The sequence below is a fragment of the Vipera berus genome (genome assembly GCF_964194415.1).
Source record: "Vipera berus genome assembly, chromosome: 5".
Classification (NCBI taxonomy): Eukaryota; Metazoa; Chordata; class Lepidosauria; order Squamata; family Viperidae; genus Vipera; species Vipera berus.
Genome location: NC_138207.1, coordinates 11,757,410 through 11,775,635, shown reverse-complemented (window position 1 = coordinate 11,775,635; position 18,226 = coordinate 11,757,410). Strand labels below are relative to the sequence as shown.

The 18,226-nt window shown below is 41.6% G+C and overlaps 1 protein-coding gene across 5 annotated transcripts in view; it reads left to right on the top strand.

Annotated features, from left to right (window-relative positions):
* USP13 (ubiquitin specific peptidase 13) overlaps window positions 1–18,226 on the top strand; it is a 99,320-nt gene that overhangs the window by 57,649 nt on the left and 23,445 nt on the right. For all 5 annotated transcript variants that reach the window (XM_081328778.1, XM_081328777.1, XM_081328775.1 and 2 more), the window contains 4 exons: window positions 6,481–6,575; window positions 7,594–7,781; window positions 8,998–9,069; window positions 10,068–10,161. In XM_081328778.1, coding sequence (XP_081184904.1) covers window positions 6,481–6,575; window positions 7,594–7,781; window positions 8,998–9,069; window positions 10,068–10,161 — 449 coding nt within the window. The remainder of the gene's footprint in view (window positions 1–6,480; window positions 6,576–7,593; window positions 7,782–8,997; window positions 9,070–10,067; window positions 10,162–18,226) is intronic.

The window sequence follows — 18,226 nt, the reverse complement described above, 5'->3', positions numbered from 1 at the left end:
TGAAAATAAGCCCTAGCTTGATTTTTTTTGGAGGGGTGGACCTAATATAAGCCCTACCCCAAAAATAAGCCCTAGTTTTGGGGCAAGGCACACACCTAAAAATCAAGCGAGGGTGGGCAGGTGGAGCTGCCCCACGCACCCTGCATCCGTTTACCGTTGTAGCCTGCCTCTTCTTGCTGGCCGACTTCTTCTGCGGTGTCTCCCCGCCTGCATTTCGCAGTCAGAGACCTTCTGGAAAGGCCTCTGATTGTGAAATGCAGGCTGGGGGACGCTGCAGTGGGCTGGCTGGGTGGGGCTGTTGGTGCCAGAGGTGAATGGAAAAGATCCCTCCCCTTCCGAAAATAAGACCTGGTGCCTCTTTTGGAGGCAAAATAAAACAAAATAAATAAAACCGGGTCTTATTTTCGAGGAAACACAGTAGCACTGTAGAAGTAGAGTTACCAGTGTCCTAAAGGTGCTTTTTCAAAAGGCAACTGGACTTTGTTTTACCCTGAAGACGTTTCGTTTCTCATCCAAGAAACTTCTTCAGTCAGAGCTGGATTCATATCCTAACCCAGGCAGAAAACATACAGGTAGTCCTTGACTTACAACAGTTTGTTTAGTGACCGTTCGAAGTCATAACGGCACTGAAAAAAGTGACTTATGACCATTTTTCACACTTAGGGCCATTGCAGCATCCCCATGGACATGTGATTTACATTCAGATGCCTGACAACTGGTTCATATTTATGACGGTTGCAGTGTCCCGGGGTCACGTGATCCCCTTTTGCGACCTTCTGACCAGCAAAGTCAAGGGGGAAGCCAGATTCGCTTAATAACCGTGTTACTAACTTATCAACTGCAGTGATTCACTTAACAGTTGTGGCAGGGAAAGTCGTAAAATGAGGCAAAACTCACTTAATGAATGTCTCACTTAATGACACAAATTTTGGGCTCAATTGTGTTTTTAAGTCGAGGACTTGTCTGTACGCTATGGTTCCATCTGAAATGTGAGTGGCCTTTGCTCTGTTGTCCTTTCAGAAGACCAGGAAGACCTGACTCTTCCCCCAGGCATTTGACTTAGGATGTCAATAGGGGGAGGCTTCAACAAGAGTGTATATGATTTCTGGTTTTATTGAGTCTTTATAGGGCTTTATTGTTTCTTTCCCCCTGCTTTGGTTTAATGAAGTTCTTTGTTTCTGTCTTGTTCATCACCCAGAATTTCTTGGGAAGATCCAGGGTCATAGAAATTGGATAAGCAAACAAAATGGCTGGAGATGTAACTGGCATTTTGCCAGTTTTAATTTATGCTTCCAACAGCTTTGGGCTTAATTAGATGCCAAAAAATAAATAAATCCAACCCCATTTTTTCAAAACTGATGTGACAATATGGGGGTACATTTTAATATTCACATATATTTCATGTAGTATATTTTAAGGGGTGATGTGTGACTCTGTAGATTCGTTGGTAGCCTGACATTTTCTTTGGCTTCCTTTACTGCCTACTTGAAGAGTATTTTAAAAACAGAAGCGTAAAACTGAGCTAGGGTATATTTATGAATTAAAATGTTTTCTGAAAAGGCAAACATAAGTGAATTCTATTCATTAAACTTTCTCAGGCTCTTCCTTAAAAGAGTTCAAACAGTGTTTCCTTTTTCCCTTTCCAGAGAAGCCCTGTAAGGTAGGTTAAGCCAAAAGATAAAGGTAAAAATTTCCTCTCTCCAGTCAAGTCTGAATATCTAGGGCAGGGGCCTGCAACCTTGACCGCTTTAAGACTTGTGGACTTCAGCTCCCAGAATTCCTCAGCCAGTATAGCTGGCTGAGGAATTCTGGGAGCTGAAGTCCACAAGTCTTAAAGCGGTCAAGGTTGCAGACCCCTGATCTAGGCGGTGATACTCATCTCCGATTCTTAACCCAGGGAGCCAGCATTGTCCAAAGACATTTCCATGGTCATGTGGCCAGCATGACTATATGCTGAGGCACATGGAATGCTGTTACTTTCCCACTGAAGTAGTACCTGTTTATCTGTTGTATTTTAGAACTGCAAGGTTGGCAGGAGCTGGAGCAAGAACAGGAGCTCACCCTGTCATGTGGTACTCGAGTCTTAAAACCCGGACTGTCAGCTTTCCAGCTGACAAGCTCAGCATCTTTAACCGCTGAGTCATCTTGCTACCAGGTTAAGCCAAGATGGTATCAAGTCCAAGGTCTTTCAGTGAAGTTTTGTAAGTGAAGGAAGTTGTTGTTAGTTGCGAAGTCGTGTCCGACCCATCGCGACCCCATGGACAACTTTCCTCCAGGCCTTCCTGTCGTCTACCATCTTCTGGAGCCCATTTAAGCTCACGCCTACTGCTTCAGTGACTCCATCCAGCCACCTCATTCTCTGTCATCCCCTTCTTCTCTTGCCCTCAACCTTTCCCAGCATTAGGCTCTTCTCCAGTGAGTCCTTCCTTCTCATTAGGTGGCCAAAGTATTTGAGTTTCGACTTCAGGATCTGGCCTTCTAAAGAGCAGTCAGGGTTGATCTCCTCTAGGACTGACCGGTTTGATCGCCTTGCAGTCCAAGGGACTCGCAGGAGTCTTCTCCAGCACCATAGTTCAAAGGCCTCAATTCTTTGGCACTCAGCCTTTCTTATTTATTTATTTATTTATTATTTTATTTTATTAGACTTATATACCGCCCTTCTCCCGTAGGACTCAGGGCAGTTCACAAGGTTTTTTTTTAAAATAATACAAGAAGTTACAAAAATTTAAAACAATTAAAATGATTACACTAACCTTGAACTAAAAACTCCACTTACAATTAAAATACAATTAAAACCCCAGTTAATACTCTCAGTCCAACTTTCACAGCCGTACATTGCTACTGGGAAGACCATGGCCTTGACTGTATGCACTTTCGTTGGCAGGGTGATGTCTCTGCTTTTTAGTGTGCTGTCTAGATTTGCCATGGCTTTCCCCCCGAGGAGCAAGCGTCTTTTAATTTCTTGGCTGCAGTCCCCATCTGCGGCGATCTTGGAGCCCAGGAAAATAAAATCTGTCACTACCTCCATTTCTTCCCCATGTATTTGCCAGGAATTGAGAGGACTGGATGCCATGATCTTGGTTTTCTTAATGTTAAGTTTCAAGCTGAGAGAAGACTTGTGTTCAAAACTGGTCTCTCTCAACTTTAGCAACTTTTAAGATGTGTGGACTTCAACTCGCAGAATCCCCAGCCAGGCTGTTGCCTGGGGAATTCTAATAGTTGAAATCCAGACATTTAAAGTTGTCAAGGTTGAAAAAACACTGGGTTAGATGAAGTCCAAGACAACAATCTGACCTCAGTGGAACTTCAGTAGAGACAAACAATTTGCAGTATTGCTTTGTTAGGGTGTTTGGTTCTGTGGCATTCTGCTGGGGGTAATTCTTTGTTGCTTCTCTCTAGCCGGACATGGATTGCTCTTAAAAATATCCACGCAAGGTCCATTTAGAGCCACACTGACGCAGAAAAAGTTGACTGGGTGTCATGCTGCATCGTGACTTCACTGAAAAAGCACGAGGCCTCTCTGAACTTATGTTTATAGAAGGGAACAATCACTCGCACTGAGAAACAGAGGCTTTCTTAAATTGGAATGCCAGCAAAAGGCCATGTGTCGTATCTATAAATGCCAATGGCATCATTCTAGGTGGACACAAGGAGGGAGAATGCTGGGCTTCATAAATGCTTGGCAGAAGAATAAATAGAGGTTTTCTCTCCCCCCCTCCAACATTAAGCAATGTATTTTCTGAAAAGTACAATACATGATAATGATGATGTTATCCATTCAGTTGTGTCCCATATAGAATAGAATAGAATAGGAATAGGAATAGGAATAGGAATAGGAATAGGAATAGGAATAGAATAGAAATAGAAATAGAAATAGAAATAGAAATAGAAATAGAAATAGAATAGTTGGAAGGGACCTTGTGGGTCATCTAGTCCACCCCTCTGCCCAAGCAGGAGTCCCTACACCATTTCTGACAGATGTCTGACTCTTGGTAGTTTTATGGGCCAGGTCATCTTCCAATCTTGCACTATTTCTTTGAGTTTTTCTATGCTCTGGCTGGTCTCAGCTTTGATAGTGTCCAGCCACCATGTTTTTTGACAGCCTGGTTTCCTTCTGTTGCTAACTCTTCCCAACATAATTGCTTTCTTCATTGAATTCCCCTACATGACATGGCCAAAGTAAATGAGGCACAGTTTCGTGATTTTGCCTTCTAGTGACACGCCTGGTGTTATGTGCTCCTTAGTCACGCTTCCTGTCCAAAGAATACACAGGAGATTTCTCCAGCACCACAGCTCAAATGGATAAAGATATATATATAAAGGTAAAGGTAAAGGTTCCCCCGCACATGCGTGCTACTCGTTTCCAACTCTAGGGGCCGGTGCTCATCTCCGTTTCAAAGCCGAAGAGCCAGCGCTTGTCCGAGGACATCTCCGTGGTCATGTGGCCGGCATGACTAAACACCAAAGGCGCACAGAACGCTGTTACCTTCCCACCGTAGTGGTCCCTATTTTTCTACTTGCATTTTTACGTGCTTTCAAACTGCTAGGTTGGCAGAAACTGGGACGAGTAACAGGCGCTCACTCTGTTACGCGGCACTCGGGATTCGACCCGCCAAACTGCCAACCTTCTGATCAACAAGCTCAGCGTCCTAACCCACTGAGCCACCGCGTCCCTTTCAAAAATATAGAAGGGTTCAAATTTGAAATGCTATCATCAATAACATGTTTGGTGTTGTGCTACTTAGTTTAAGGGGATTTTAGCAATGAAGAAAAACAAATTAAAAAATTCACAGGAGATCTAAGCATCTAGGCCATTCTTTTGATTTGCTGAGATCTGCTGTTTACATTATGGTTGTTGTTGGAACAATATCCTAATGAAAAATCATGAACTATTCATCACCGAGTGTATCTTCATGATGAGCAGATCTTGTCGTATTTGTTATTACTATATTTGATCTTCTTGTCAATATTCCCAGTTGTAGTTGAGTCTCTATCCCTATAGCAATAGTATTTTCCATTTGATCATTTGCAAATATTAAGAGCCCAAGAGAAAAAAATCCACATCAGCCAGATTTTATAATTTGCTCTGAGAGAAAAACAGATATGGACGTAAAGCTCAGTGGTGCCAGTTTAATTTATGGTGACTTGCAATATAAAAGGGTTAAACAGATGTAAACAAGGGCCACTATGACATCTGTCTCCTGTAAAGAAGTCCTTTAGTTAGCTTGACTTAAGTTAGAGACAGTGGCTAGAATCATTCTTTGCCAGTCCTGTACTTCCAAGTGGGTTGAATTACAATAACTTGCTGTGTCAACATCCAGCTCGAGAATCCAAATAAAAATCCAGGTTCATTCTGTTTCTGAAAATCTTACTGTTTGTTGAATACACTGCATGGTAATATTGAAGCAAAACTAACTCCGAGGTTCCCAGACACCAGTTCATAGAATTAAACAATACTTTTCCCAGCCAAACCCCCAATCTCTCACGTAGTCCATGTAAACAATTTCACTTTGGTATGGGAACCATCTGCTCCCTCTCCACACCTGCTGTGGTGTCCTTGGAAAGGTTTCAGGCTCTCATGGTCTTCAGCAGAATTGTAGAGGTTTCGTTTTTCTCCGTCTAACCCATTCTAAAGCAACACCTCTCCCATTATTCTAAAGGCAAGTTGAAACAGAGGTACTTAGCTGCCAAAGTTTCATTCTTGACACACTGTCTCTGGCCTAAATGAATGAATAAATGAATGAAATGCATGTTGATTTATTTATTTAATTAGATTTATATCCCCTCACCTTTTCTCTTGGAACTCAAGTTAGCCTACAGGTATTCCTGGACTTACAACCATTCATTTAGCGACTGTTTGATCATGGTCACATGATCAAAATTCAGAGACTTGGCAACTGATTCATATTTATGACAGTTGCAGCATCATGGGGTATGTGATCTCCTTTTGCAACCTGCTGACAAACAAAGTCAATGGGGAAGCCAGATTCACTTAATAACTGTTTACTAACTTAACTGCTGTAGTGATTCACTTAACAACTGTGGCAAGAAAGGTGGCAAAATGGGGCAAAACGTAACAACTGTGTTGTTTGGCAATGGAAATTTTGGGCTCAGTTGTGGTCATAAGTCAAGGAGCACCTGTGTACATGCTCCCGAATTCTTCCCTAATGGCAAGTCTCTTTGGATAAGGTGAGCTGAGAATAGTTACTGGTCCAAAGTTACCCTTGAGCTTTGGTGAAGAAATGCTTGACCCTGAATTGGCCAGGTCCTTATCCTGTAGCTTAGCCACGGTTGCATAGTGTTTATGATTTGCTGAAAGTTGACTTGGAATCTTAAATTGCTTCTCCTTCCATAGTAAATGGAGAATTTCTGTTAGAAAATTTTTGTTATCATGCCTCCATGATATGTAGAGCATGGAACTGTTAAATGCTATTGATAGATTACATTTGGTGAATTGTCCCTTTGTTCTTACTTTTGCAGATGTTTATTCCTTTGAGGAAGAGGAGGCTGTTGTGGATCCTCATATCGCCAAGCACTTATCTCATTTTGGAATTGACATGCTCCAAATGCATGTGGTAAGTGACTTGCTTTTTATGAAGTTGCTATCCTAAATTTATTCATTTATTTATTTGAAAAATTTATTGGCTGCCTATTTTACCTCAGGATAACTCTTACAAACTTAAAATAATAAAAGCTATACAAAAAACTAAAAGACATAAATAATATATTGCAAGATCGACCGAAAATGCGACTTAACTATGGGACCCGTGTATTGATTACAATTACTTGGATAATTCAGCAGGGGGAGACATAGTCATGTATACAGCATGTCTCAGCAATTGTAAAATAAGGTATTTTTTTAATTAAAAAGTTTTATCATACATTTTATCTTTGACAGTCCCCCCTACCCCACCCCTATCCCTCCCTCCTTACCCCTCCCCCCCTCCCCACCCCCCACCCCGACTTCCCAGAGCTAAGTACAAGGTATAAAAAACAAAAAAAAAAATCCTAAACAACCATATGCTAACAACCCTAGACTCTAAAATCTATCACTCTCTAGCTCACATAGGATAACTACAAACACTATTAATATAGAGTATATAAAAAAAAAACAAAAAAAGGAAGACTTATTCAAATGCTACATGATATATCAACACCCCTCTCAAATAGGCCTTGCTAGCATCCCAAACCTTATCCATAGAAATGCCCTTATTCATATTAATAAGGTATTTTTATGCTGAGTGGCATTTCCTTTTGGGATGAATGGGATGTATGATTTTTCTTTTAAATATCCTGGCTTTGTAAGTTGGTAAAAAGGTTTTCTGTCTGCCAGCAAATCTCTATACGGGTGGGGAGTGGGGAGGAAGAGTACCCAAATATATGGTGCTGACTGAATAATCATTATCTTCTTCTTCTTCTTCTTCTTCTTCTTCTTCTTCTTCTTCTTCTTCTTCTTCTTCTTCTTCTTCTTCTTCTTCTTCTTCTTCTTCTTCTTCTTCTTCTTCTTCTTCTTCTTCTCCTCCTCCTCCTCCTCCTCCTCCTCCTCCTCCTCCTCCTCCTCCTCCTCCTCCTCCTCCTCTTCTTTGTTTTCAGACAGAGAATGGCCTGAGAGATAATGACATAAAACCCCGAGTTTCTGAATGGGAAGTTATTCAAGAGTCGGGCATGAAACTAAAACCAATGTATGGACCCGGATATACTGGCATGAAAAACTTGGGGAACAGCTGCTACATCAACAGTATATTGCAAGCCATTTTCAGTATTCCTGAATTTCAGAGGGCGTAAGTCACTTCTAATTTTGTAAAAACTCAGTTTTAACAGATCAGTAATGTGAGGGGTGACTCACAGCTGAGCTTGTCGATCGGAGGGTCGGCAGTTTGGCGGGTCGAATCCCTAGTGCCGCATAACAGAGTGAGCTCCTGTTACTCGTCCCAGCTTCTGCCAACCTAGCAGTTCGAAAGCACATAAAAATGCAAGTAGAAGAATAGGGACCACTACGGTGGGAAGGTAACAGCGTTCCGTGCGCCTTTGGCGTCTAGTCATGCCGGCCACATGATCACGGAGACGTCCTCGGACAAGCGCTGGCTCTTCGGCTTTGAAACGGAGATGAGCACCGGCCCCTAGAGTCGGAAACGACTAGCACGCATGTGCGGGGGAACCTTTACCTTTTACCTTTAATGTGAGGGGTCCTCAATGCTCTCTGAGGTTGCTTGTTTTCTTGCAGACGTTTCATTACCCAAACTTGGTAACATCATCAGTGCTACTAAGGCCGTGGTGGCGAACCTACGGCACGCGTGCCACAGGTGGCACGCAGAGCCTTCTCTGTGGGCACGCGCGCCGTGGCCCCAGTCCTAGGCCTTCAGCTGGGTTTTATAAAACCTTTTCGCTTTAGGCCTCTGTCGCGTGTGCAAAAAAAAAGGTTCAATCAATCAATCAATCAATTTCAACTTCTTGTGGGAAAAAAAAAGATCTCGCAAAGTTGGAATTGAACGTTTTAGTCCCACCCAGTCTGCCGTTACCACCACAGCCACACCCACCCAATGGGCCACACCCACCCGGCACCCGACAATACATAAGTGGGTTTTGGGTTGCAGTTTGGGCACTCTGTCTCTAAAAGATTCGCCATCGCTGTACTAAGGAGTGCTGTTTGCTGTCAGTTTGTAGTCTAATGGCTTGCCTGTCAGTGTTGGTGGGGGTGGTCTTAGAGATTCTTCGATTGGACTGTTTTCTATTGGCTTCTTTGGCAGTTTCTTGATTGGGGTATTGTTTACTTGATTATTCATCTGATGTTAACCTTAGAGTTAATCTATGCTGATCTGGCTGCTGATTGCTTGGGTCTTTTTGTTCCTTTTTGGGCTGGGTAATAGTCTCTTTTGCATCGTCTGCAGATGTTGTTAATGTTTATCTGTGCATTGAATGGCTGATTTGTCAGAGCGCTTCGTAATCTTTCAATATTTTCTCCTTTTCTCCTTTGTCTTCTGCTGTTCTTTGCGTTAGGTACGTGGGAAGCCTTCCAAGGATATTTGACTACTCTTCTTTGGACCCAACACAAGATTTCAATACTCAAATGTAAGTGGCTGGTTACTTTAGAGCAGCGGTCCCCAACCTTTCCCGCTCTGTGGACCGGTGGCGAGGGGGAGAGGGGATGGTTTTGCTTGCGCACCATTTGCACAAATGTAGTTTTGAGTGCTTGCACACCCGCCTGCTGCTTATGTGGCCTAGTTGCCAACAGGCTGTGGCCCGGTGGCAGATTGCAGATCAGAGGTTGGGTTGGGGACCCCTGGTTTATAGGATGTGAAAGAAAGCTTACTTTGTGGGTAGTCAATGGCTATTCTCAGTCATCCAGGTCACGGTTGTTGGACTGCTGAATCTTGTCCTGGCACGAGACATCCTGTCCTAAGCTAGGAGAGCAAACCCACCAGGACAAGATTCAGGAGTCCATCTATATTTGAAAAACAAAGGTCACTCTTTTGAGGACAGCAAAGTCCACATTTTAGACAGAGAGGACCACTGGTTTGAAAGTGGAGCTCAAAGAGGCCATTCTGCGTTAAAACTGAACAGCCATTTCTCAACAGAGGGGGAGGGATACGACACCACCTATCTCCTGTCTATAACAGAGTTCTTCCGACAGTCCCAAGAAGGTCCCACACCCATTTGCACTCTGATTCAGGTGACTCTGAAGGTACAGATCAATCCCCAAGTGGCCTTAATGACTCTCCGAGAGCTAACAATCAGCCTTCAGAGAGCTAATGACCAGATGATTGCGAAGAATATAAATCCTTCTATTCCCCACTTTTCAGTCTGAACTGAAGAAGCTTCTTGGATGAGAAGCAAAACGTTTTCAAAAAAAAGAGAGAGAGAGAGAGAGAGAGAGTCTAGTTGCCTTTGGAAAAGCACCTTTGGGACTTGAGGATAGTTTTATTGGGACTATCTGATGAGTCCAGATTAGATTCCTGTTGACAGTTGGCTGATTTAAACTTATTTTCTGCTTCCTGTTCTTTCTCCCTTTTTAAAACTTAGTGGGCAACTTATGGTATTCTTCCCCTTCCCCTTCTCCCTCGCTACAGGGCTAAATTGGGACATGGGCTTCTTTCAGGCCAGTATTCGAAACCTCCAGTGAAATCTGAGCTTATTGAACAGGTGATGAAGGAACAACACAAGGTATTTGACCCACCATGTTCAGCTTGAGAATTAAGTAGAAGATAGACGTGAATAACCCTCTTTTTTTTTTTTTAGCAAAACAACTGTCTCTTTGAAAATCACAGCCTCAGCAATAGCTGAATATTTATTTATAATTTCAGTACAGGTATTCTTTGCTTAATGAATGTTGGACTGGTTGCTTAATGAACGTTGGAAATTATGATGGGACCCCGAAGGTACTCATGGTCACATGACCAAACATTGAGTGCTGGGCAACATGGCCACATTTACGGCCGTTTTCAATGTCCTGTGGTCACGTGACCCATCTTTTACAACAGTTTTGCTGAAAACTGGGACATCCGATTTTTGGCAAAACCCTGCACGTAGCAAACTATCAACTGCCTTAATTTTACAAGCACTATCTTCACTTAATGACCACCACATTAAAAAACTTCCAGTGTTGGAGCATTCACAGCTTCTGGAGGCAGGTTGTTCCACTGGTTAATTGTTCTGACTGTAAGGAAGTTTCTCCTTAGTTCCAGGTTGCTTCCCTCTTTGATGAGTTTCCATCCATTACTTCTTGTCCTGCCTTTGGGCACTCTGGAGAATAGCTTGACTCCCTCTTCTATGTGGCAGCCCCTGAGATATTGGAACACTGCTATCATGTCCCCCCTCGTCCTTCTCTTCATTAAACTGGACAGCCATTTGTCCGAAATGGTATAGGGTTTCCTGCCTGAGCAGGGGGTTGGACTAGATGACCTCCAAGGTCTTTTCCAACTACTACTACTACTACTACTACTACTACTTCTTCTTCTTCTTCTTCTTCTTCTTCTTCTTCTTCTTCTTCTTCTTCTTCTTCTTATTATTATTATTATTATTATTATTATTATTATTATTATTATTATTATTATTATTATTAAATAATAATAATTTTTAATATTTTATCATTGGGGCTTTAATTTATTTATTTTTAACATTTGTATTATTGTCTTTTATTGTTAGCCGCCCTGAGTCCTTCGGGAGATAGGGCGGCATATAAGTCCCAAAAATAAATAAATAAATAAAACGAAGTCGCAAAATTGGTTTGGCAACATGAGCAACTCATTTTATAACTGCTACTACTTATGATCACAATGGGCAGGATCCTGCGTTAGAGAGATTTTTTGCAAAGCTCAAGAGAGATTTCTATTTTTGGAACTTCAAAGGTTTGAAAATTAAATGCTGTGTTGTTATGCAATGTCACAATAACTGTCCAAATGTGAAGCTGATGTCGGAGGAAACGGTATGCAGCTCTTCTGCAGGCCCAAGACCGCATCACGGAAATTGAATACCCAAATATTGAATAATAGCATGAATTTCTGCCAATTTTGACAAGTTGTTGAATACAATAGATGCAATAAGTTTCTAATGAGGTTGGCAAACTTATTGTAACAAAAACTAGCAAAATGCACACCAAAGGAAAAAAAAATTGGGCCAAACATTCAGTCCTTCAACTTAAGTGAAATATAAGTAGTCCTCAACTTACAACCACAACTGAGCCCAAAACTTCCATTGAAAAGCAAGACAGTTGTTAAGTGAGTTTTGCCCCATTTTATGACCATTCATGCCACAGTTCTTAAGTGAATCGCTGCAGTTGTTAAGTTAGTAACACGGTTGTTAAGTGAATCTGGCTTCCCCACTGACTTATCAGAAGGTCACAAAAAGTGACCACATGACCCTGGGACACTGCAACCGTCATAAATATGAACCAGTTGCCCAGCGTCCAAACTTTGATTATATGAACATGGGGATGCAGCAGTGGTCATATTTGTGAAAAACAGACACGGACAGTTAATTTTTTTCAATGCTGTTGTAACTAAATAGATGGTTGTAAGTCGAGGACTTATTTGTACTTATGCCACTGGTCCATCTCTCGGCATCTCTTATCCGGCGCCTGGGAGACGGGGATGGCAAGAAATATAAATATACTCCTATCTGCAAAATGGCCATAGCTGTTTAGCACAATACTTATCTCCAATCCGGAAATTCCAAACTGGAGATTAAAAACATGGCCGGCTGAGTCAAACCATTGCACTGAGAAAGCAGTGCCATGTAAGTTGGTGTTATACTTGGTAGTAAGAGAAGCTTTCTAGTCTGTATGCACTGCCTCCTCCCTTACTTCATCTTCATAGGAACTGGAGATGGGTGACATGAGCCGAGGTGGTGCAGTGGTTAGAATGCAGTACTGCAGGCTACCTCTGCTAACTGCCAGCTGCCAGCAGTTCAGCAGTTCGATCCTGACCGGCTCAAGGTTGACTCAGCCTTCCATCCTTCCGAGGTCGGTAAAATAAGGACCCAGATTGTTGAGGGGTAATATGCTGACTCTGGAAACTGCTTCGAGAGGGCTGTAAAGCACTGTGAAGTGGTGTATAAGTCTAAGTGCTATTTTCTCGTTATTTACTTGGCCTGGACTCAGGCCCTTTTCTCTGACCATTGTTTTTAAAGTTGTCCAATTCTGTTGGGACCAAGAGTGGTTTCAAGACAGATGACACCACTCCCCTGCCACAAAGAGTCATTAACAACTGCGTGGACACAACCCTAGGCCACTTCCTAGCAGGCCTTGACTAACCAGAAGAGCATGGGATCAGAAAAGAGAGGAGTCCTTTACCAGTAGTCCTTGACTTAATGACCGCAATTAGAGCCAGAATTTCCATTGCTAAGCAAGGCCGTTAAGTGAGCCACACCCAGTGTTATGACCTTTTTGCCATGATCGTTAAGCAAATCACTGCAGTTGTTAAGTGGATCGTTCAGTTGTTAAGGGGATGCGGCTTTCTCCTTTGACTTTGCTCTTCAGAAGCTGGCTGGGAAATGGTCACAAATGGGTGATCACATGACCCCCCAGGATGCTTCAAAGAGTCATTAACTATGGCAAGAACCCAACCATATGCCACCTCCTGGAGGCCAGAACGCAGGTGGCCAAACTCACAGCTGTGAGAACTAGCCAGGATTGGCCAGTTCACACTTGTCCCAGATAATGGCCCAGATTTATATCAGTGGGTTCCAAGGGAATTCAGTCTGAAAATTACTGCTATACAGAGAATAGTCTCATGCAGAATAAACATCCAGACAGAGGACAAAATGGTATATGCTTCAAAGTTATGTCAGTTGGTATCCCGAGTACAAATTTTTTCTTTTTTTTTTGGCAAAAAGATGCCTTTGTATTCTGAAAACATCCACTGCGGAAGTTCAGGTCCGCATGTGAACAGATTAAACTGATTTATCCAATTAAACTGGTTTATTGCTAATCGTGCCTGTGCACGGGAATCTTCTCAAATAAAGATCAGCACTAAATTGATGCTAGACAAGGGCCAGCGGAAAGAGGGGTAGACTTAGTTCACTTGTGACTATGTAGAGATTCTAGGCTGTTCCTTCTTTTGACTCCACCCTCAGCTTCTGCCACTCTTTCTTCTACAGGAAGCAGGACTGAGCTAGTACTGTACGTAAAAGGGCTGGCCTGGGTTAAGAATGAAATAGGAAGCTATTTAAGCCCTACTTTATAACCTTTGTTTACTGAGAGACCATTGACATAATATTTACATCTAGTTAGCCTCTGAGTTCCAGGCGAGATTTTATTACCCCTAAATGTGGAAACTCATGGCAGACCTTCATACTTCGCTTCTTACCTCTCTCTCTAAAGTGGTTTATTTAATTATTTATTCAGGGTTTTTTTATGGCCACTCATCTCAACAAAGTGAGGCTGGGGTGTGTGTGTGTGTCAAACAAATTATATATTTTAAATCCCATCATACTATATTTCCAAAGAAAACCTAACACAGACTTTTAATTCAACTCCAGAACTATTTATAACTTTCTAACAGGTTGGTACCGCTTCAGAATTATTTTTTTTTGTAGCGAAGTCTTTAAGAGCTTGTAATTCTCATGTAATTCTCATTTTATGATATATGCTGTGCTGCTGAATTTTACTGTCAGTATTCATGGGTTTAAATGATTTTGGGGTTTTTTTTAAACGCTTCAGTACGTTCAGTTGCTTTAATCTATGAAAAAAAAACCAACCCCAATTCTAGGATGGATGGATGGATTTATTTATTTATTTAGCTAGCTAGCTAGCTAGCTAGCTAGCCACTCATCTTACCACAGGGTAATCAGGATACCTGTAAATTTCCTATTTATTCCACTTGGTGCTTTATTTTTTGCTTTTCTTATTTTTTTCCTTTTTGTGAGACTTTTTTCATGGATAGAGACAGATGGCATATTTAAAAAAGAAAGGTCACTGTGTAACAGAAACAGGGGATGCAATAACTAATTAGGATTTTTTTTCCTTCTGGGAAGAACTACATGGGTAAACAGAGAGATATATTTATAGGAGAGTTGCAATTTGAATCAGTAGGTTAATCAGCCGAACTTCGTCTAGAAGGCAAATTTTTGTGAGTGATTGAATGTCAGGTCTAGAGTTTAAAAAGTAGCTCTTTCTGAAAGCTCCTTTTGATTGTGTTTTATTTGATTGTGCGTTCTTTGATTTCTGTGCTGTGCTAGTTTGAAAACCCAAAATTGGAAGTCCTAAAAAGACCTCTTTTTAGAGGTCAATGAAAGCATAGCTAATGAAATCAGATATTTAAAGGCCTCCTAGAGAGACGTATCTGTGCAGATTTTCTGAAGACAGACGAAGGGCTAAATGCATATAATTTGGGGGGGGGTGTGATAAAATGCTGACAATGACAATTTCTTCTAATAATGAGTAATAGCAGCTTTACTCAATTTCTCAGGCAAAATAAATAAATAAATAAATCCACATGAAACTTTAAAATTCTCCCAAGCCAACCCCTAGTGCAGGGGTAGACAGTTGGCTCTTTTACGACTCATGGACTTGAACTCCCAGAATTCCTGAGCCACCATGGCTCAGCTTGGAAACGTCTCCCTTTCCCCTCAGCATGGCTGGCTCAGGAATTCTGGGAGTTGAAGTCCATGAGTCATAAAAGAGCCGAGGTTGCCTACCCAGGCCCCAGTGACTTACTTCATGGACACATTCATGGACCTTTCTTGGTAGTAATATAGTTTCTAAAATTTCACTATTTAGTCTTCAGTCTTGGGATTCGCTGGCGTTCCCATTCAAGTCGTAATCATTTACTAATGGATAGGGTGAATGTTGACATTCTGTCTTTGGGTTATCTTTGAGAACTGATGTAGTCCCTGTCTTTCAAATGGGAAAAGAGGGGGATCCAGAGACTGACCATAAATACTCTGTCCAATTCTTGATACTACATTCTATGAAGGACTGAGAGAAACTGGTGCAGAGAAAGATAGCAAGAATGGTGGGGGAACTACAGAGTAAGGCATTTGATAAGAGATTGGTGAGGTGGTGATTTTCTGGCTTTGAGAAGAGAAGACTAAGGGGCAGATTTGATAACATTCTTTAGGTATCGGAAACGATGTCCTGACCTCGCTTGGAATACTGTATCCAGTTTTGGTCACCACAGTGTAAAAAAAGATGTTGAGACTCTAGAAAGAGTGCAGAGAAGAGCAACAAAGATGATCAGGGGACTGGAGGCTAAAACATATAATGGATGGTTGCTGGAATTGGATATGTTTAGTTTAATGAAGAGAAGGATTAAGGTGACATGAGAGCAGAGTTCCAATATCTCAGGGGCTGCCACAAGGAAGAGGATATGAATCCACTTGTGGGTAGCACCCAAATGTGATAAAAGCAGCAACTGCCAAAGCTCTATGGCAGAGGTGGAGTTGATTTCAGTGATACAACTTTAATCCAGATTACCTCCTACTTAGCTTTTCAGAGTCAGCTAAAGTTGGCTAGGGGCCCTTCGGTGGTTGGATAAAGGGAAGTTTCGCTAATGAACCACTTTCTAAAATGTGATCAGTTGTCCTTTTAAAGCAGGGGTGTCAAACTGCTGGCTGGATACATCATAGCGAAACCGCGCCCACCCCATTGCCGGCAATGGCAAAAAAGTCGCTATTCGTGACGACACGTCACGTGACATTGCGAGTTTGACATCCCTGTTTTAAAGGATCCATCAGTCAACGATACATTTTAGCACATTTCCAATTTATTGAATAGATGAGATGGTTCTAAAAGACTTAGGAGAGCATTGGAGTTTATTCCCACAACCAAGATGTGTGACAATCAGTTGTGGGAAGAACCTGTATATTTGAGCTTTCAGCCTGGAAGAGGCCCTGTAATGTTCTTCTACCTGTACAGGGAGACTTAAAATTTTGGCACCCCCTGCAAATGTGTTTTACTTTGGTGATTTTCAGACCACCAGAGTGGGCAGGAGTGTCATAGGGTAGGAGTGTCCAACTGTGGCAACTTTAAGACTTGTAGACTTCAACTCCCAGAATTCCCGTCAGCTATGCTAGCTGGTGAATTCTGGGAATTGAAATCCACAAGTTTTAAAGTTGCCAAGGCTGGACATCCCTATCAAGAGGCTTTGGCAGCTGCTATTTTGGGATGTTTCTGTTCCCCCCCCCCAAATTGGATTCATATCCTACATAGGCAGAGATCATAACGGATCGGCATGTTTGCTTCTTCTCATTGACTAGATCTCTATAAATATAGCCTTCTTATTTATATGGATGGCATATAGCTTACACATACGTCTGTTAATGTACTTTATAAAGAGTTATCCTAACAGCATGCCACCATCGGACGTCACAGAGTGCCTCCTGCCTAAATTAACTGTGTGAAAGGTTGAATAATCCACCTCAGCTTATTTTTAGCCATCCTGTTTTGCAACTGTTGACGAGGAAGGCATGGCCAGAATTTTCTATTTCTGTATATAAATATGTGTAGATAGTCATTTGGATGCTGAAACCTGTCATAATGTGTTCAGGTTTTGGAAGGTTGGTAACTTGACCATAATGGAATATTTGTCCCCCTTAAGGAGTTAGGGTAGAAAATTTGGAGAAAGAATAGTTAAGAAAAGAAAAAGAAAGAAAAGGAAGGAAGGAAGGATAGATTAGGTATCTCAAAGATGCTTTTTCAGGAGCCAGCTGGACTTTCTTATTTTTCTTTGAAGACATTTAGTTTCTTATCCAAGAAGCTTCTTCAGCTCTGACTGGATGGTGGGGAGCTGAAGATGGTCAGAGCTGAAGAAGCTTCTTGGATGAGAAGTGAAACATCTTCAAAGAAAGCCCAGTTGCCTTGTGAAAAAGCACCTTTGGGATAACTATGACCTGGATGACTGAGAATCTAGATAGATAGATAGATAGATAGATAGATAGATAGATAGATAGATAGATAGATGTTTGTCATTTTTAATCTCCTTTGCTTTCCTTAAAGCGTAAGTGTAAGACAAGAAGAAATCAAATTAATGGGCTGAAAGAGGAGAATTACAATATTTATTTATTTATTTATTTATTTATTTATTTATGTATTATTTATTTATTTATTTATTTATTTATTTATTTATTTATTTATTTATTTATTTATTTATTGGGACTTATATGCCGCCCTATCTCCCGAAGGACTCAGGGCAGCTAACAACAATAACGTACAATAAATACAGAAGTGAAATAAAAATTAAAATTAAAGGCCCCTGTAGAATAAATAAAAATTAAAATTAAAATAAATTAAAAATTAAGAGTTAAAAATTAAAAACATAATTAAAATCCCTGTCAGTCCAGGTCAGCCAGGTGGAAAAGGAGTGTTTTGAGGCCGTGGCGAAAGGAGTGGAGATCTGGGGCCATCTGAAGCTCAGGGGGGAGCTGGTTCCATAGGGCTGGCGCTCCCACAGAGAAGGCTCTCCCCCTGGGGGTCGCCAACCGACATTGTCTAGCCGACGGTACCCTGAGGAGGCCCTCTCTGTGTGAGTGTACTGGGCGATGGGAAGTTGTTAGGTAACAGCCGTGATATAATTATACTATAGCACCTTTCAAACAATACATCTTTGACTGAGGCATGCTAAGCATTGTAGTTGTGTGTATGGGTGCATAAAAAAGTTATGTACGAGAGAGGAAGGGACAAACAAACAAATTATCCCAATTCTGGCAAAAGCCAAGAGTCTCCAAGAAACAAAATGATGCAATGACACAATGCAAATTTTCTCCATTTTCTGCCTTTAACAGATTTGTTGCC